The sequence below is a fragment of the Argopecten irradians genome, chromosome 6 (assembly GCF_041381155.1).
Source record: "Argopecten irradians isolate NY chromosome 6, Ai_NY, whole genome shotgun sequence".
Taxonomy (NCBI): domain Eukaryota; kingdom Metazoa; phylum Mollusca; class Bivalvia; order Pectinida; family Pectinidae; genus Argopecten; species Argopecten irradians.
In genome coordinates, this window is record NC_091139.1 from 6,902,590 (window position 1) to 6,924,047 (window position 21,458).

General features: G+C 33.8%; 2 protein-coding genes across 2 annotated transcripts; one reads left to right on the plus strand and one right to left on the minus strand.

Moving 5' to 3' along the window:
• Window positions 1-1,187: 1,187 nt before the first annotated feature.
• Window positions 1,188-12,038, plus strand: LOC138324839 (D-amino-acid oxidase-like). Its single transcript, XM_069270020.1, has 11 exons — window positions 1,188-1,342; window positions 3,656-3,843; window positions 4,304-4,427; window positions 5,626-5,702; window positions 6,506-6,571; window positions 7,534-7,588; window positions 8,570-8,671; window positions 9,084-9,163; window positions 9,798-9,915; window positions 10,266-10,355; window positions 10,881-12,038. The coding sequence occupies exons 2-11, from the start codon at window positions 3,656-3,658 to the stop codon at window positions 10,998-11,000; spliced, it is 1,020 nt and encodes a 339-aa protein (XP_069126121.1). The 5' UTR covers window positions 1,188-1,342; the 3' UTR covers window positions 11,001-12,038.
• Window positions 12,039-12,811: 773 nt separating this feature from the next.
• LOC138324838 (neuropilin-1-like) lies at window positions 12,812-21,454 on the minus strand. The gene is made up of 7 exons (XM_069270019.1): window positions 21,037-21,454; window positions 19,098-19,214; window positions 16,275-16,525; window positions 15,565-15,661; window positions 15,076-15,204; window positions 14,609-14,693; window positions 12,812-14,370 (listed from the first exon to the last, which is right to left on the minus strand). The coding sequence occupies exons 1-7, from the start codon at window positions 21,119-21,121 to the stop codon at window positions 13,944-13,946; spliced, it is 1,191 nt and encodes a 396-aa protein (XP_069126120.1). The 5' UTR covers window positions 21,122-21,454; the 3' UTR covers window positions 12,812-13,943.
• Between the last annotated feature and the right edge of the window lie 4 nt (window positions 21,455-21,458).

The following is a 21,458-nucleotide window of genomic DNA, read 5'->3' on the forward strand; positions in this document are numbered from 1 at the left end:
TAAGGAATAACAATAATAATGATAATAATAGATAAATAGAAAAAAATGAAAAAAGGCTAATAATATAGGCAGGTTTAGAGGACTACAGTTCATAATACACATTTACCCTATATCGTTTATATACATGTATCCGGTCTTATATCGTTTAAAGACGCATTATAAAATTTATTTTTATGAGGTATTTTACATAATTTTCTCCATAATATATACATCTACGTATATGTAGACTACGTACTGTATATGAAATGTTTAATATAAAGACATAAGAAATATATAAAAAAAACATCTTTTTCTGTATTTCAAGAACAAATTGAAAATATACTATAAACTTTTTGAAATACCATTGTTGCAACAAATAAAAAAATTACCACTCTCTGAGTATAAAGTATATTTTGAATAAAGATATGAAACGTGTTTTAAGAAGAAAAAAAAGAAAAAAAATCAGCAGTTTATACTATATTTAATTCAATTTTGCTTATAACGAAGATTTTCATTGGCTTAAAAATTTACTTAAAGTTCATAAAGGAAAAAATGGCGTCGCCATTTGAAACGTCGCTTTGGATTGGCTGAAATAAGGGCGTAATGCTTTATATGTAGATAAAAATGAATTTTGAGTATTAAAGAGATTATCTTCAGTAAAATTGAACTAAAGGATTAACTTGAATATTTTTTTTCTCATTTCGTGGAGATATAACACAAAAATCTTAGTGTACTCTCATCATATTTATTTACTAATACACTAATTTTTTGTATTATATCCCCATTACATAAAAAATCTATTCAAGCTAATCCTAGATAATAGGTAAGTGCATATGAAGCCTCGTTGGCGGAAGTCCCGTTAAGGTAGATCACAGGGCCATGTATAGTCTCTATATGAAAAAATAGCCCAGAAATATGGCTATTTTTTCATATAGAGACTATACATGGCCCTGTGGGTAGATGTACACATGCATGTAACTTTAATTTCTATGTATATCCCTATATATCATGGCTAAGAGGAAACTTACACACACACACACACACACACACACACACACACTCACACACACACACACACACACACACACACACACACACACACACACACACACACATATATTGAAAATAATTTCAAGTCTATGATTGAACACTATAGAAACAATACTCAGACATGAAAACAGTGCCACTGACACGTACACGAACACGTGTATGCGGGAACAAGCAGTGCAAATAGGACGAGGGCAGTTTGTGTGGGCTCCGTTTGTGTGACGTACGGTACAGACACACATGTGTAAACAAGCAATGTGTGTGTTGTCAAGTTCGGTCATCTATCTGCGTCCTCATACTCACATAGTGTCAGAAGGTAAGTTGGATACATCTTATTAATATTAAGTGGTTGTGTGTACAAAACTTAATTTAAACTCCAACTGAGTCAATTCTTGATCAGTTTGTAAAACGAAAGGGAATGGTTTTGATGAGTTGATGAGATCGAGATTCATGAACTATGTGTTATCATACAAATGGGAAACCATAGTTATATTTGTCTTCAAACTTATACACCAAGAACAGCAGCTACGATATACATATATAATCCACTGTACACGAACTCCAAATCTTGTATACATGATAATGCATAATGACATCTGACGTCACGTATGTATACATTTCGCACGTGAGCATGATAGCAAATTCATTGAGCACTACGTATACATCGTCGGAGACCCGTGGGTAATCTTGATCGCAGTACGCTACGCTACACTTATCACTTACACTTATAAGTGTAGCGTAGTGAAGTGCGATCAACCGTGGGTCTCCGACGATGTGAGCACTACAGTTTAAATAGACACTAATTCTTTTCCCCTTGTTTGCTTAACACATGAGTTACCTCAAAGCCGACCTCAATACTGTGAAGCTCTGTTTGCGAGTGAAAAGATAAAATCAAACATTTATGTGGCGGAAATAAGCACACTTAAAGTCGCCTTTATGATTTATTTTTCATTAAATTATATTTTTTGAAATTCTAGAATGCCTTTTAGAAAATGCATTATGTGGACCGCAAAGTTGAGTGGCCAAATTGATCAGGTCATCCGCCCCCGAACTTTCTTTTTCTACCAGGTCTTTTCTATCATGATAATGATAACATGAGTAAGCTTTATTTGATTAATTTTTTGCAAACTTTGAAAGAAAAAAGAGAAATGTACCCATCACTTTGTACGGTGGCGTATTAGGGCCATAATATAAATTTTTGATCGAGAGCTCTACCGAAGGGTTATTTTTTGAATAGATATTAATAAAGTCATGATGCATGTTTTCGTCCGATATATGTACAACAGTCTCTTATTGAGTGCACACATTGCCATCACGAACACTGGTATGATAGCTTATCAGTGTCGTACTTATAATAGCGGAATCTATATACCTGTATGCACTCTGACCGACAACCAGCAAGATCAGCAAAGTCGACTGCATTACAGACATGTTTAAATAAAGGGGTTACATAATCCAAATTCTTGTCTGAATTCAAATATTTAATATTTTGTCATATATCGATTCATATGAGTATCACACATAATCTTTTGTCTACATTATAATATTTGAAGACACAGAAGTTAATTTCTGTTTGAACAAGGTCAAATCTATCCTGGTATCAGACGTTCGTAGTCGTACCAGTAAGTACATATCCATCTTCTGATTAATTTTCGTATTAAGATTCTATTTTCACATTACTTCAAACGTGGTTAATTTATGCACTTTTGTCTTTTGTTTGCGTACTTCAAACAATAATGTTCTTGCCAATCAAATTTTTAATGAAAATGTTATCCTCAGCTTTAGACAGATAGCAAGTGGTTATGGTTGCTAAGCCACAAACTCGTGTCGTCAACTCCATTAAAAGTTGGAGTACTTCATCACAAAAGAATGCGTATTCTTATCACTGCGATTCGTACAGAGTAAACACGGGCGTTAAACTTAATTGAAATAAGGAACCCTAAATCATGCTTGGCTAGTGTTTGCCTTTGCTTTAGGGTCCTCATTGTATGCTACGTGTGTGAGAGTGTAGAATGTGTTGGGAGATTGTAGCATATTTGCGTTCTGTCTCCTTGTAAATGTTGAAATTCTCTCCAAGTTTATCCCGTCTTTGCATATTACAGAGGTAGCTCCCTTGCGGGTAGGTATCGATTGTTACGTCATTACTTTATGAGTCGAGTATGACGTTACGCTTGCAAACACATGACTTCACAATCAATACCTACCCGCAAGGGCAGATAACTCTGTAATATGCAAATACAGAATAATACTATATAGCTAAAGCTCAAGATTCAAAAATACCAAACAGCACACTCCAGTGTTAAGATATATGACAACGGCCAAATCAGTCGTTTCACTCCCTTTGTATAGGTCGCTATAAGCAGAAGCAGGTAATGTTTAGACTATAGCGTGTTTTGATGAGCGCACAAAACCCAAAACCCCACAAGGAGAGCACACTCAAGACAAGGCCAAACATGAGGTGGTATCAAAAATGACACTAGATAAGATTCATAATTTATACGCCTCTATGATAACCTTGCAATGGGATCATGGGTAAAGCCATATCTGCAATCTGCTTCCTACTTCTTACAATGTAATGTCTCCCTTGAATGACATTCTAGATTTTTTTCTGTGAATTTGAATGTTTTAGATGTCTCGGCGAGTATGTGTTGTGGGCGCTGGTATAGTAGGACTGTCGTCTGCCGTTTACATAAAGGAACTTGTTCCAGATGCTGACGTCACAGTAGTGGCTGATACGTTTACCCCCAACACTTTGTCGGATGGCTGTGCTGGCCTCTGGATGCCCTACCTCGTGGATGCATCCGATTCTGACGTTCTGTAATTTTATTTTTTTCTTGTTTTTTGTTTAAGATTGATAGTTAAAGAGCCTTGATTTTTTTAGGGAATATTAAACCAAACTAATTCTTAAAAGATCGAATGCCAGACGTCAGTTTTGACCACGACATGGCGTGTTAAAATTTAACGCCTTTTTTAATTTTTATGATTATATCGTAGCAATAGATCTACTAGAAAAGAAGTATTAAATGGGAGTTGTTGATATTTCCTCGACAATTGTAGCCCAAGGGAAAAGAGAGAAAAAAAAGATCAATAATATTTACCTTCAGTTGATAGGGTTATTAATACAAATCATATCAACATTTTTAAGATTCTTGGGAAATCGAATATGTTAATATTTATAAATAATATGGAGACTGCTTTAAATTTGATACATGTATATGTATATGATTTTAGCTTGACTAAATGCTTTGGCTCAATAGCGCTGATTATGTTTTTAAAGGCGATGGTCAGGCGAAACGTTTGACTACCTGAAAGGACTAGGGCATTCTGAGATGGCTGGTGACATGGGTGTCCAGTTTGTCTCCGGCTACTACTTTGTAAGAGAGTCGGCATATACAGGCAAGGTATGCATAGTGTAAGGTTAAGTAGCTGAAATTTAACAAACAACATAACCTGACAGTTCAAGAATACTGTAAACCAATTTTTTTTCTTGGTGCGACTTACTTTCGCGAATTTCGCATTCCAAGTAAATTCGGTGAAGTTTATATATCAACAGTAAACATCTACATCATCGATATTGATAGGAAATTCCATTAGATTTGCGAATGTTAATCTTCGCGAAAAAGTGGAAATCGCAAAATTTAGTAACCGCGAAAGAAAGTTGGTTTACAGTATATATATGGATACTAATTATTTTGTTTGATATAACAACAGTAATTGGTTGTTACAGTGTATATGGTAAGTTCTGTTATTTCGTCGTCAAATTAGTTATTTGATCTTTTTCTAAGGAACTGTAATTCAAAAATGTATTTATGTGGTAGGTTTTTGTAAAATCATTATTATATTATTTATTATATCATTGTTTTTTGTAAAATGAACATTCAATTGTACGAAATTAGTCACGTCGTAATGTCAAGTGTTTAAATAATTTTAGTTATAAAATGTTGGTGCTGGTATAGCAATCAAATGTGAACACGAATAATTTCTAACATTCGTGTATTTTCTCTCTTTTTTTTTAACATACATACTGTATTTAAGATATCATCGTTGATGCTGCCATTGTATGTTTTATTATGTAACATCATATACATTTGTATATAGTAGAGTACAATTCATTGTTGTATAACTTGTGTGCAATTCATTTTTGAATTAGTTCAAATAAAATAGGTTTAAACTAGGTGTAACCATCCAGTTAGAAAATGTGATTTTAGAGGAGATGACTTCGTACTGGCTCCCATTGCACTTATTAACTTTATCTTAAGTCATGTGAGTTTCCTTTAATAATTTGTGAAGCTTATTTGCAGCGATAAACAACATTTTCAGATTACTTGTCAACTTTCTCTGGAGGTACCACTAGATAAACTGTACAATTAATATACGACCAATTTAGAACTAACATCTTGATAATTGCATACAGAAAATATGCAATGTACTAGTTTATGTGCGTTTTACAACACTTGTATGGTGAAATTTGATCAATATACAGTAAATGCAATGGAAACAAGAAAAGCTTTATACATGGATAAAAACAACAGGCCCAAAATCTAAAAAAAACCAGGTTTTGACATATGTAATGATTGTTTTGTCTACTTCTGTTTTGAGGAACCTCCGTGGAAAGACCAAGTCCTAGGATTTCGAAAATTGACTTGTGAGGAACTCAAAATCAGCCCAAATGCACGGTACGTATAGGTGAAACCTTGAATTCATACGTCTTTACGAAGCTTGGTAACTCATTCACCCCTGAAATTTCACAATGGACTGGCCTAGTGTTTGATTAAGAAGAATCTAAATTCGTCCTCAGGGATGAATGTGCTCAGACACGGTAATGTTATTCAAAACAGCTTGCTCGCTATTGTTGTTGGATATTAAAGTATGGATGTGATATAAGAAGGGAAGTGAACAATTAAGCAATGGGTTGTACAAGCCAAATCCACTAAAATATTCCATTACACACAAGGCAGTCAAACAAAATCATGACGGATGCGCGATGGTCGGTTGGTTGTATAGATTAACATCCTACTAACAGCCAGGGCTATTTAAGAAATGGCTTCGGTGTACATGTGCTGCGTGTGTAGTTTGGGAGACTTCAGTATGTGCAGTGAAAGAGAAGGAAACCCAAAATATATTGAAGGATGCAGTAGTACATGTATAACAGTTTTGGTTTTATAGCGCACGTTCTGCTGTGTTTTGAATTTAGAATGAATACATTTATACCGATTAGCCAGTTATTTTAGCGGGTTTTTTGCGATTTTTTCGCAACAATGTAGTAATTGCGAAAATTCGATCCACAAAATATTGAAAAATAGATAAATCATATATACCCTGTCTGAAAGTCAGATCGTGAGGATTTAAAACCGCTAAAATTATTTTCTCTCTTATTTTTTACATAAAATCGCGAAAAGTTTTGACCCCGGAAAATAACCGGCTATGCGATGTTTTAATTTTATAATACTTCGTATACATTTTTTTAAACTTTTTACAGGGACGGATACTTCTTCACTACAATCATACTGGATGTGAAGCGATATCTTCCATGGCTGATGAAGCGGTATATCATCGACAACATTACTCCAGGGGTTACTATCACTGTCGTCTTATCCACCCCTAGACAATTTCTTAGTAAAATCTAAAGCATTTTAGGAGAGAGAAAAAAAACCTCAGACCAATTTCAAGCCTAAAAAGACTTCCATTGAAGTTTACAATGAACAATGCACAACATATCCATTATAAATAATAGCTCATTCTCGATATTCTATTGGTTCCTATCACCATCGTTATGTCCACTGTCAGACTATGGCATATCAAAACTGAAGGGTCTTTGTGCGGTGTATTAGACATGGTAATTTTCATCTTTGATCAACACCAGTAGGATGAAGTCTGTAGTCATGTGTTTGGTCAGTTGGTTTCTCCTGATACGCCTTCAGTTTAACTATGACATAATCCAGGGATGGATATCACTACAGTGATAGTAACCCCCGGATGTCGAAAATGAGACAACAGTTTTATTCTATTGATATATTTGTATTAGTGATGGGATTATTTCTTCCGTTATTTCCGTATTTTTTGAGAATAAAATCTCTAACATTAAGTATGAATTATAATTCTACTAGTATTCTGATTCGTAAACAGTTCTTGATTAGCAAAGGGTTATTATCAGTATCTGAGCAATGATAACTTGTTTAATTAAAGATGGGTCCCGCATATATGCATTCTTTTTCGTATCCGTAAAATACTATTTCATTTATGTACTGTGTCTAGGTTGTACAAATGGGCTTTGCGTGAATACCAAATTTGTAAGCTAATATATATTACATAGTATTAATTGATTTATTTATTAAGAAAGAGATAAAGTGTTTGATAATTTATATTTTTCATTTAACTTATGAATTTTAATTTTGTATTCATGCAAAGGTAATACGTATACAAATTAGAAAAATATCAATGAAATACCGATTATGTTACGATGAATGAAAGATGAGCAAAAATACCTCGTTTTTATGTTTCCCCCAGAATTCTCAAAGGTAATGGAAAAGTGGAAAAGAGAAAAATCGATAATCTTGATGAGGTAAGGATGTTTTTGAAGTCAATATGGTTGCTAATGACAACATTTCTGTACGAATGATAAGTGACAAATAAAGGTGAAATAAGCCAGTATGATTACACTAAAATCAAACTTCAAGTAATAGCAATGCGGATATTTTCTATCTGTTGTCAGTGTAAGAACATGACATGAGCATGAGTTCAGGAAACAATAGGCTGTAAAGAGGAAGAATGTCATGTTCATCTCCATCAATAATGTAAAAAGGAATGTCAAAATATTGAGGAACTAAACATGAGACAATCTGCTGTTTACTTTTATCGGCGTTGTGAAAGTGATGTTTTCAATGTCAAACTAGATATTGAGATGAAAAGGTTGCATGTGAATACACGTTTTTCATTTCAAACCAACAAATTGTTTAGCAAATATAAAATATGTATTGTTTATATACAGGCGTTTTAAAATATCATTCAAGATAATATTTTATCAATATTAAAACTAAGATGCTCCTGAATCTATCAGCTCTTGCAGGACGATATTTGATTCTACGTCATTAGTTTATGTGCTCTTTAAGCAAGGACGTATATGACTTAAGACAACAAATTGTTAAACAAATCTAAAGTATGTCTTGATCATATACAGGCGTTGATATCCTCAAAGATGTTGTAATTTTTTTTTAATTTTTTTTACATGCTCCTAAATCATTACAGAGTTATCCGATCTTGCAGAACGATATTTAATTTTACACCATTAGTTGTGTGCTAAAATAATATGATGTTATACTCACAATCACATGAATCACAACCACTATCGAAAGGGGAGATCACTCTGTATATACAAATATTGAATACTCATATCACATTCGTAACATTCTACCTCCCGTGTCGATGGGTTAATGAAAATGACATCGATGTATCGCTACACTATCACCAGGTGCTCCGATAAGTAAACACATGTACATTTATATACATAAATAATATACACACAATGACGTTTGCTATGTTACAGCTTACCAAAGAGTTTGATGTGGTGGTGAATTGTACTGGAATGGAAGCTAATGAGTTATGTAATGATTCACAACTCCGCCCTCTACGAGGTCAAGTAACAAAGGTACTGCTACAAATACCGTATTGCCGGTTATTTTCGCAGGACATTGCTATATGATAGCTAAAATTTAATCAGCGAAATGTTGAGAAATGGTCATTGGGATGAACGTTGTCATACATACCCTAAAAGTCAGATCATCATAATTTAAGCTTACAAATTTACGAATAACGAATCAGTCCTGTTCTCTTTCATTTTTATGGTATCTGAGAAACGTGAGAATTGATATTCAGCGAGTAATGATAAATAAGCAAATTGCTTATAACTGATCTTTTGATAATAAGTTGTATACATTTGATGACATTTTTCTTGTTTTTCTTATTAAGGGATTTGTAGAATTGGATTCAATAGTATAAACAAATAGTAATTGTAAAGAAAATTATATAAAATTATATGTCAATCTGACATATACTTCCAGGTGTATGCTCCATGGGTAAAACATTTTTACATGAATCCAGATCCTTCGGATGAACATAGAGAAATATACATCCTTCCTGGGTATGTAATACGAGTAATATTCCCGATATGTAAGTTTTATACAATATATTGCAAGTCAAAGCTAAAAAAAATCATATGACAAAACCTTTTCTACAAGGTAAGATATAGATTAAATCATACCTCTTGTTTATTCAATGATATCATTAAAAGTAGAATTCCCAGTAAGGTGATGTCATAAGTACTGAACTCAATCAAAGATTGTAGGAAACCTTATCAATACGATATACATGGGATCGCTGTGGCAGAGTGGCGAATATGTCCCAGCATATTACCACTAGCCCTGTATCTGTCGGTCGCAAGTTCGAATTCTATGTGGGGGAAGTTGTCAGGTACTGACTGCTGGTCGGTGGTTTTTCTCCCGATACTCCAGTTTTCCTCAACCATCAAACCTGACACGTCATTACATGACCTTGGATGTAATTAAGACGTAAAACTTTAGAAATCAAACAAAACCAAGTAATATACATCCCGTATTGTAAATTTTGATTTTGGTATTCTGACTTGCAGATATTACTTTTGATGTTGGATTCAAACTTGTACATAATAGGGTTGTTTGCCCCTGAGTGAAAGGTCTCTATTTTATACAACGTATATTTTGTTTATGTAATGCATATTTTGTTTTGATCATTGTCAGGCCGGACACTGTTACCATAGGTGGTACGGGCCAACTTGATGACTGGAACACTGAAACTGACGAGGAAGATAAACAGAGAATACTGGAGGATGTGTGTAAAGTCGTACCAAGTATAAGGGTATGTTCAACTTCAAGAGAGTGTGCGCTGTTATTTCTAGATAACAAACTTACCCTAAAATGGCCAATATTGGCAAAGTTTCAACATTTATGCGCACGGTAAGGATGGATATTACCTATTATATCAAGGATGTACTCGTTATTTGAAATTCATCAATTTAATCGCTAAATAACTATTTGAAAATTCGACGGATTTGGAGCCCAAAAGGATCCAAACCACACAAAGTTCTTTGTTTTCATTTCTTTTTATTTTGCATTTTTTAAATATATTTCATTGTTTTTTTATTATTATTGTCGAACCTATGGATACTATAACGTAACGGATTGATCCTCTCAACCTTGTATTTACAGACCGCCAAACAGTCACATGATTGGGTGGGATTACGGCCCATGAGGCCCCGTGTACGCCTGGAGACAGAGAAAAAGCCCGGAAAGAAAACGGTAATGTTACATAGACACCTTACATTAATCTAGTCTTTCATACAAACATGATCATCTTCCTTCTAAAAATCAATCGTAAGTTGATTTTTGTTTTCGTGAAATTAGTTCATGATTTTCATGCGAATTGCATGCGTGTGTAATTGAAAAGACAACGAGTAAGCATATACAAAAAAGCGACATAAATATTCAGACGATGATATTCCTAAATGGCAGTATAATGCAAAAATGTTGCACATTTTCTTAGTATTTAATTGAAAATCTAATAAAAAACAAACTTTCACGCGTGCATTTGAATCTGTATTGCAGTTATCTCACTTTCCAATAGGAATTGTTTGTGACATCATAACCTTATGACCAAAATCGACGTCATCTTCTCTGAAAAAATATGACACAACACTTATATTATAAGTAATGAATACTACCTGTAAGGGCAAATAACTCTGTAATATGCAAACATAGAATTCGTGTTTTTACATATTATCATATATATACATATATAGTATATGTCATTTATATTTATTTTAGGTAATTCACAACTACGGACATAGTGGTTCCGGCGTAACGTTCCATTGGGGATGTGCCAAAGACACTGCTCATCTTGTTAAAGTTATCTTTGATAAACAACAGTTTAAATCGAGGTTGTAAAATGGAAGCTACATTCTAATTGTAAAATAGAATATTCTACATTCTCACCAACTGACATTCAACCATTATACATCAATGGTACATGTTCCATCATCGGATTAGGCTCAGGTTGTTCCATCATCGGATTAGACTCGAGTTGTGATCGCTGGTTGTTTTCAAATAGTAGTCTAATTGGTGTTACTCTGTTCTATCAGAGAGTTACTTCCCTTTGGTTCTCTTTCCGTCTTAAGGAGTGAATCGAAGGAAAGTAACTTTTTTAGTTAAGAATAATTGGTGTAGGAACAGACAGACTACACTACGAAATGTCAATCAGTTACAGTAATTAGTTAAGTAGTCAATCAATTTGATGTTCAGAAAGTACTATTACATGCATATGTTATATTATCATTATTATACGGGTATAATAGGTATTATCTACCTTCGTGATTTAGAATCAAAGATTAACGAGTAATTGAAATCAATCCGTCGTTTCTTATTTCACAGATCATGTTTCCGTAACCCATACTTAATTCTCCAAGGATTACTATCACTGACGTGATATCCACCCCTGAATTACGTCATAGCAAAACTGAATGCACAGAATACATATGTAATGTTGTCGTTTGAAATACATCAAAAAATCAAATAACGGTACATGCACACTTTGGTTGACCGAGTGGCTTTGAAGTTAGATTTTCGTGATTGATATTTTCTCTCTCTCCTGAACTGCCTTTAGTTTTGTGAAGGTTGGGTATAACGTCAGTGATAGTTACCCATTGAGTATCGAGGATGTCCGTAACCATGTAGAAAATTGCCATCAATTCACTAAAATATTATTTTAATATTAATCAATAATAAAAAAAACTGACAATGGTATATAGTATCTATTTGGTTGTTTATTTCAAGAGAACATTGTTCGGATATAATATCATCATTCCACGGAATGATTTTACATTGTTATATTTTTCATTCTGTTACTTATTTTGGACAACAAATTGTGACGAGATACTCTTTGCTACAATGCAGAGTATCTTATTACAACACCCCTTTTTAAAATAACAAACGTATTCATAAATTGTCACTGTAGCATGATTGCACATCATAATCATTCTCAATTTGATTATATACATGTTAGTACCTTAGTACCAATTCTCTCCACTATGTGGCGCTCATATATAGTTTTGTATTTTTGTGTCGAATCCTAACGAAAGGCAGAGAAACTACGACAGACAGTATACAGTCTATAAATATGAGCCATTCCCATATGTAAGTAATTATACAGTAATAAACTGTAATGAAAAGCTAAAAACGAATTGGTATAATTTCTGCTGAAAATAACTGCAGATGACCTACTGTCCATGTCAAATTACGAATGATGATGTCAGGTAAACTAGTTTTATTTTCATTTAATTCCTCTAAACAATGGTACAGTATGCGTTTAATGAACGTTTAATGAACATCTTAACTTGAAAGATATAATGTAAATATATCTTAAATAATGCATGGTATTAAATATATAAATATCAAATAGCAGGTTAAATATGGTTCTGTTATATTTACTGAATGACTGGTACGATAGCCTCTACTGTCTGTGAAGGCAACCTGTCTATAGCGACCTTTTTTCTGTCTCCCCTTCAGCGGTCGTTATAGACAGGTTTGACTGTACATGTATTTTTATATTACAACATTTGAAAACACAGAGTATGAACTTCGTAACTCAAGTTATATTAAAGTAAACTTTTTGTGGATTTATGAAAATATGATATGACTGGAGATGAACGATATGGCTTTAAATATGGGATAAAAAGCACAACAACAACATGACAGTTAAACACTTATGTATAGTTTTAAAATAGATTAATATACAAATACAATGTATAACATTTTGATGAGGTCGATACATGGTTATATCGACCTAAGTAAAAAATTATTAACTGAGAGCGAAGTCCAAGATTGATCTTTTTTCTTTGAAATTGAAATTATCCTCGGGCTATCTGACGATTTTTTTCCAAAACTCATTCAAACCGCATACTTTATGAAATCCATGAAGTCAACGATATCAACGTTTATCAGATTTCAATCAAGAAATAGAGGCACAGTTCCGTAAGCAAAACACACCTACCTACCAATTTTAAGGTACACATTTTGTGAAGCCCTGCTGATATGTCAATCCTATCAATACTCTCACCTCTTAATCGATGATTTCTCAGAGTTGCTTGTAAATAATATTCTAATAATACACTATATATAACAGATTGCTCGCGGGTAATATATCTGTATGTAGAATTGGAAATCTAAATATACAATTTTGACCATTGGAGACAATATACTGGGAAATATGCAAAATATAACGATACTACGGTATTATAAGCTGTAAAATAGCTCTTTTAGGATTAATGCAAACACAAGATAAAAACTGTTATTCTAATATTACATCTTTGAAAATTTTGTCTAAAGTGTTACATCCCAAATGAAATGAATAGTGACTCCAATTCAATTATACTACAGCGTATTTGCTTCCAGAAATAGCACGCCGCGTTTTGGGCACCAGTAATTAATTGTTAAGTCTGTACATATAATCAGGTATTGCCATTGTTAAAATGTTTGGAATTAAGTAAAGCGCTTCTCACTAATATAAAACTATTATCATATGATAAGTGTAGCGTAGTGTAGTGCGATCACCCGTGGGTCTCCAACCCCATCTCTTCTGTTTTATATGGAACCCATGACTGACATGGCACACACTTATTTTATTTCGTTATATCGAAATTTTATTTCGTTTTATCGAAATTTTATTTCGTTTTATCGAAATGTTATTTGGCTTTAACGAAATACTTTTTCGTTTAACCTATCTATAATTGATGTAAGTAATGCTGTTTGTTTGAAATACTAAACCAAACATACAAATATTAACAATTAAAAAAATCTGTTTTGTTAAACATGTATTATTTGACCCGTTCTTCCCTAACGTTCTTTCAAAACCAAATAATCATCACTGTCTACTACTGCACTTACAGAAAGGATTCCTGTCGTCTGCGAGTTAGCACGATTTTGTGACGTATAACTATTGGCTGACGTTCTGTTGGGTTCATCCGGGTTACTAGTTGGAGTGATATAATCGTCATCACCAACCATCGGGGGCATGCTTGCTGATTGTCTATTAGTTGGAGTTAAGTAATCGTCGTATGGTTGCCCTCCTTCGTTGCCTTCTATTTGACCATTCCGATGTAGTGGATTTACATATTCAGATATGACGTTTTGGCGAGTGTTAGTTTGACGAATCATCTGTGCCTCGTCTATGTCAGTATACACTTCCTCAGATACATCACCAATAGTATCAATATCGGTATAAATAATTGGACGTTGTGTAATCGGTTCAGCAGATTTTGTCCTGGAAAGATAATCATATTTTATTTTCACGAAATCAGATTACACGTGTCTAATAAATCAGTAAAATTATGTATCCATTGTGCAATAGCTTGAAATATGTCTTCATTACGTAATAAAGGAGACATTTTTTTTTATTTTCTCGCAAGTGGAAATGTAAAATATTGAATTATAACCCTTCCTATCATGACTGAACATAACATAGAAATCGATATTGAAATTAAGAAGTTTAGATGTCTTACTTGTGGCTCCGTAGACAAACAATGAGAACAAGTGCCCCCACTAACAGTATTGCAGCCGGGACTCCTGCTATATATGGTATATATTCTGTAGTAAATAAAGACAAAGAGTTTACTTACCATACAGAGGCAATTATGTTTATAACAATAAATCAATGTGATGGTTATTTTCTTTGTGAAAAGTTCAACAAAAGAACATGGTATCAAAGGGTTTGCTATTTCAAAAACAAACATTTAACCGGTTTATGGCTGATCAGGTTAAGAAACTCATTGATCTTATGTGAATAAATCACTGCTCTGCTATTTTAGCTATTGGCGTTTTTAGAACGCACTGTCTAATAGTTATTTTTGTAAGTTAATACTTCTCCATGCTTTTGGATATTCTTTGTTCTTGATTAATGATTGATCATGAGATTGACCAATGGTATTGTTAATGAACAATTATTTTTCACATTCTAAGCCAGGGTTACCTTCAAGGTTCGTTTGATCAGATGATTCCGTTGAAATGTCGATAGACTGTGTTGGGGAAGTAGATGGAGATATAACAGACGTTGAAACAGTAGATTTCACAGTAGTTGAAGGCTGGAGGTTTTCACAGTCTAAGAAAAATAAAATGAATAATGAATAATGAATAGCTAATCCAATTTATCCGAACAATTTGTTTTCCTACACGGGGAAGGGGTATGCATGGTATGTAATACTTATATACATATTCTTAAAGTAAAATAACTGACTATTCATACTTAATTACTGACGAGGAGAAATGAAGGGAAATAACTCTAATATATTAGAATACCTTTGTTAAGGATATAAAAACAGTACATCACGTGACATTACATTTAAGAGCTATTTATAAATGCTTGTGGCTATGAGTTTAGAGAGATTAAACTTGGTTTGGAGATGAATGATTAAATCTACATGAATACATGATAAATCTAAAAATAAAAATTAAACCCTACCTTGCTGTCTGCATGGTGACGCTGTGTTGAAGACATCGATGTTGTCAATAGCTATGATGCTATATATATCCCTACCCATGGTGGCGACAAGAGATAACTGCAAGTCAAGACATTATTATCATTCAAAAGCGTCGCAATTTATTTACAAAAAATAAAGATGCATATGCATAAAATTGTAATACTGTACACGTGGATATTTTTGATATATGCAAGAGAAAACATTTCGCGTCGATAGTATTAGCGATTTAAACGTAACTAACTTAGGGCTTTTAATTATATGTTCACATAACTTTACTCGCGGTGGAAATTCGCGACCACAAATGAGAAGATAGATTAATACAACAGTAAACCGTAATTGTTTGGCTTTGAAGTTGTGCGTCGCTGTGTCTCTTCTTAGGGAGGCATGTGATTGGTCAGTTTTTTTCTCCTGAGCTGTGTTCAGTTTTGCTATGACATATTTGAGGGGTGGATATAATGATAGTGATAGTAACCCCTAGAGTGTTGACGATGTCTAACCACATGCTCATAATCTAATGTTTCATCAGGCACACCACGTTGTATTCATTGTTTACACGTACTGTGAGTTGACTGTAATTGCACACAAAAAGATTGCGTTTCTTTATATGTACATCTCAAAACAAACTGTTTGGATACCGAATTATAAATAACAGTGGATTAGATGGACTGATTACTTTAAGACCGCTACTTACTTTTGATTGCATTGTGGTTACATCTAATATGGCACAGTGCCACAAATCGCTTTGATTTCCAGTTTTTGTCCACATCACGTTATCGTCAAGAAAAACCTCAAGATTTCCAATCGTCTCTCCGAACATATGGTACCAGAATCGAAGGCAAACATTATCAGAACTACTCGGTACTACAAGTCCAGTCCTTTCCAGGCTTCCTTTGTGAGTGTCTGAGCGTGAAACACGGCTTGTATCCAGGTATACGTAGAAGGCTGGCAAAGTATAAATATGGTTAGTTACACAGTTTATGAGTGATCTAATACGGAAAAATATTGGGAATAAAAGTAACTTGTATCGAGGTACAACAGAATACGGAAGGTTTAATTCTACAGAAAGATCTAGATTCTATGAGTAATTGGAGCGACACATGGCTACTTAAAATGCACCCAAATAAATGTAAAGACATGAAATTAAGTAATGGGACAGCATATAGTCAGCAATCAAAGGAATCATCTTTGTTTACCAACGCTAGCCTTCAGAAGAGTAAAGGGAGACATGATAGAACTTTACAAAATTATACGTGAAATACATGACAAGGAATGCAGCAGTTCAGTTGTTTTATGGTATGATATCACTCCACGCCACAGTCGTCGTGGCAAGTCCTGATTCAGAAGTAAACTTATCTATCTTAATACTGGTCAAGTATAGATATGATTACTTACACAGTTTGTTAATAACTTAATAAAAAAAATTTGGATCCAAACGTAACTTGTATCTAGGTGTATATAGAAGGCTGGCAAACAGTTTCCCATTCAAAATTTAAGTTGCATATCTATTATCTTTTACAGTTACAGCCATTGTGTAAGACTTAAAAATAAACTTCATCAAAAGCTGTTTAGGGTATAGAAACGGTCCATCAAGAATTCGGAATAAAGTAAACAATCTTATGTGAATCTGGCTTCTTTAAGAATATTCAAGCACGCAGCATATTGATAATATGAAACGTTTACAAATATTTCATTTCAATTAATGACATTTGTGCTACAGTTAATAGGAATGAATAAAAGGGTAAGCCTATACACATTTTTCTCACTGGAATAGGAATAAAGCTAAGTGAAAGATCTGATAACTAATTTAAGTGGTCTCGTTTCTATATGTGCTTTTTGTGTGAATTCCGTATTTGCACATTACAGAGTTATCTACCCTTGTGGATAGATAATGATTGTTACATCAAATCTTTGCGAGCATAAAGTCATACTTTTAGAAGAAAACAAAAATACTTATATCACAATGGATACTTACTTGCAAGGGAGGCATTTATGTAATAGCAGAAACGGAATTACAAGAGTTTCACTGTTCATTGTTTAATGGACCTTATACACGTATGAATGCCTTATATTACGCTATTAAATGTCATTCGCTTTTTTATGTCTAAAAGTCATCATTGTCTTCATATGGTGCTAGTTATTTAATGTATCACAACTGCAAATATTTGCAATTACAAATATCAATTCATTTGGAATGGATATGAATGATTGAGAGGTTATGATGAGTAAATGATGAATAAATCTGTAACTAATGTGAAAGCGATGAAAATTTGTGTTCATGATTAGAATAATCTATTTAAATATGGAATGTGTGCAAGTCCTTTTGTGAAAGGAAAATAATGTTATCTATATGTCTATTGAATAAAAAAAAAATGAAAAAAAAATGTATCACAACTCCTACACCTATCAGTAATACAAATGTTAATTATTTCTTATTGATACAGTACCTACAGTAAATCATCTTATTTTCGCGAATATTTTTTTAAACAGAAAGTTATATACATATGTTTCTGTTTTCAACGTGTTTGCGAATACACAAATTCGCGATAAAACTCTCTTACTGACAATCATGCATTTATATACTGCAAACCAGCTACTAAATTTCGCGATTTCTGTTTCAAAACATTTTCGCGGAGATAAAATTTCGCGGAAACAAAATTGAATGGAAAACCTTTTGAATTTAATTGTGCAAGAATTGTGAAAAATATCAATTCGTGGAGATAAACTTTCCCGAATTTACTAAGATGGCCAAATTCGTAAAAATAAATCGTACGCGAAAGGAAGGTGGTTAAGAGTATGTGTATTTTTATTTGACTGACACTATATGACCTTACCAACCAAAAAGGGAGTTTATGAGATCATAAATCTCCTAAAACTCCCGTTGGTGTAGTGATATGTTTAACATGTATTGTGACGTCGTTATGAACGACGTCATGACGCATTGACGCAATGCGCTTTTTTGTGCGTAATTGCATGCTACCTGAATGAAACAAACCCGAATTGTGGTATGTTATTTGCAACAATATTTGTTGTTATGATTTTAAAATGTTGAATATCCTAAAGATGGAACATATTGATTAAGATATAGGAGTGAACTGACGATTTTATGTTTATTTCCATGGATTTTGTTAAACATCGAATGACGTCGGGAGCTCTTATGAGGTCGGAAGTACTTATGACGTCACAAGAAGAGGCCCCACTAACGGAGGCAGCGGGGAATTAGATTTGGTATTAGCGATAACAGTGTACATTACAGCTTGGCTTAAAACAACAGAAATCGGAAACATAAGCATTAACTTGTCTTCTTGGGGGATTTATGGTCCTATAACTTTCCCAGACAGATCAATCATAACGCGCTACCGCGCATTATTCAATTTTTGTCTTCAATCCTGGGATTTAATACTTAAATAACGCTTGATACAAATATTCGTGAAACACTTGAATTCGTGTCGGTGCTCTCTCGCAAAATAACGCGAAAAATTTAACACGAAAATAAAATGGTTATTAGCATTCATACCTCCATTTTGTGCCTGTCTTGGCCCGGATCTATCGGTCAGTTGAGTGGCATACTCGGTTCTAGTTAGATTGACAGACGTCCAGCCGCATAGATCTTGTTCAAAATCACACGCAATTTCTGAAACGATACTGAAATCATTAAAGCCCATATATGTACATAATATATGGTATAAGTGTTGGTGTGGTTTGTATAGAATGTTAAGACTCTGTCACCAGTCGATGGAACGTCTCGCGTCGGACACTTGGGTTTGATTCCAGGTAGGGGCACTCGACAGGAAGTGTGTTTTCCTCTTGTTCTTCTACTCATGTCTGTCGTAATAACAAGATTGTTATATATTTTCTTTATTCTATACCAATGGTGTTATCATGTTCCAAAGTTAGCAATTGCTGTAAAATACATGGTGATAGGTTTACATAAGTGTCTGGGACACTTGTTCCTATTTCCAATTGATTTTATTCGTTGTATAATATATGCATATATCAAAATAAAGAAAGTTGAAACTAATAGCAAGATTGTTGAACCAAGTGCATAAAAAACAAAGAAAAATGAGATAAGTGGATACTGAAATTGTTTTTTTTTCATATAAGGACAGTATAATTCTTAACTTTCCACCCTTAAAGGACATATTGACGCATTATTTCTGTAATCCTGGTGAATACTAGCCGCAATATACCGCTTGGCAAGAGAGAAATTCTCTTCATCAGTTGAGCGTCAGACTAGTAATCCAGAGGTCCCGAGTACGATTCCTGGCAGAGGCAGGTTTTTAATTTATTGTGAATCGTGCACCCTGTTACATTTGATGTGTGGTGATAAAATATATCGAATCAAAATTGTGTTGAAAAGTTCTTTAAAAAGAATATGCATCTTTAAGTTATATGTGCCATAACTGGACTAAAAACTTGACATGCTATTTTTCCTCTCGTAATCTATTGAAACCACAAGTTTTGATGGATTAAGCTGTGGAAATGATGCCTCCTTTTTCAAATGGACAGACAAACATGTTTGGTGCCTTATAAACATTTGTTAAAACACTAAAGTTTTTTACCGTAAATTTATTGGTTTTCATGCCTTATGTATGTTTAGATGGAAACTTACCTGCAGAAAAAACCCTTATACATTTGTAATTAATAACAATGCAAAAATGTGAAATGAAATCGAAGACTAAATCTTGCCTTCATGGGGTGTCCGTCTGCACTCATTTAATGCTTTTAACGTTATAGTATATATCGTCTGGGTTACCGATGATGGTTCGCTTCCACGCGGGTCAAAAGCACAGTGCATTTGAAAGAGATACATACACATTGACAGTAAAATAAACATTAAACGCATGCATGTTTAATTGATTTTAAATATCATACGAATTCGTTAAAATCTGTCATAGTAGTGTAATAGAGGTGGGTCCCAGTGAGAGCTGTAAGCATTAGAGCGATGTAAACCCATCATGCCCAGATGTACTTTGGTAACCCGATATTTAAGCAGGAAGTAAATGTCCCAGTCTCACTACAAATATAAAAATAGCAGCTGGTCGGTATCGAGAGCTTAAGAATCAATAGCTTTAGTTGTATCAGACATTTCGTTAAAGCTAAGTAATTGTCATATCTAAAGATTAATAATTTGAGATAAATGATTAATGATAAAGATTTCTAAAGTGACAAAAATAATAAGGGATCAAATTGTTCAACCAATTATGACAATATATATATTGTATATATTACCTTAGATGTAACACGACATGACAAAACGTGTGTATATCTTCAACAAACATTTCGAATCCAGATATGAACCTAATCGGATTAAAACCTTTCGCCATTTAAGTATTATTCAGATATCATTTAAATCATGATATGTGTATATATAAATACATAAGATGGGGTTTGTTTAGATAGTACAATTATAATTGTTAGTCACAGGACGAGTCATCTACCAGGTGTGTACTCACCGAAGACTGAAGTCTGTGCCTCGATACCGTCACACTTTAAACCTATGATTGTCAGTAGTACAGGAAAGTACCAATACTTCTCCATGCTGGTGTTACACTGGATCAGATATCTTCATTAAGAGTCTACCTCTATACGTTATCCATAATACAATAACGAGTACACACATACACAAACGCCATTACCTTTCTCATGTACTAGCAGGAGTTTAATTGTAAGATTTCGCTTCCTGGTTCAGTGTGCAGCTAAGCGTGAAATAGTTGGGTGTGTTATCCACCGGTTTTCCTGTAAGCTAGAGTTAAATGAATAATTGGATGTACCTAAACATTTTAATAATACCAGACATCCTTCATAATTTTGATAAGGCTAGAAAGGCAGTATTCAGTCACTCTACTAGTTGAGGTTCTATGTTTTGTTTTGCTTA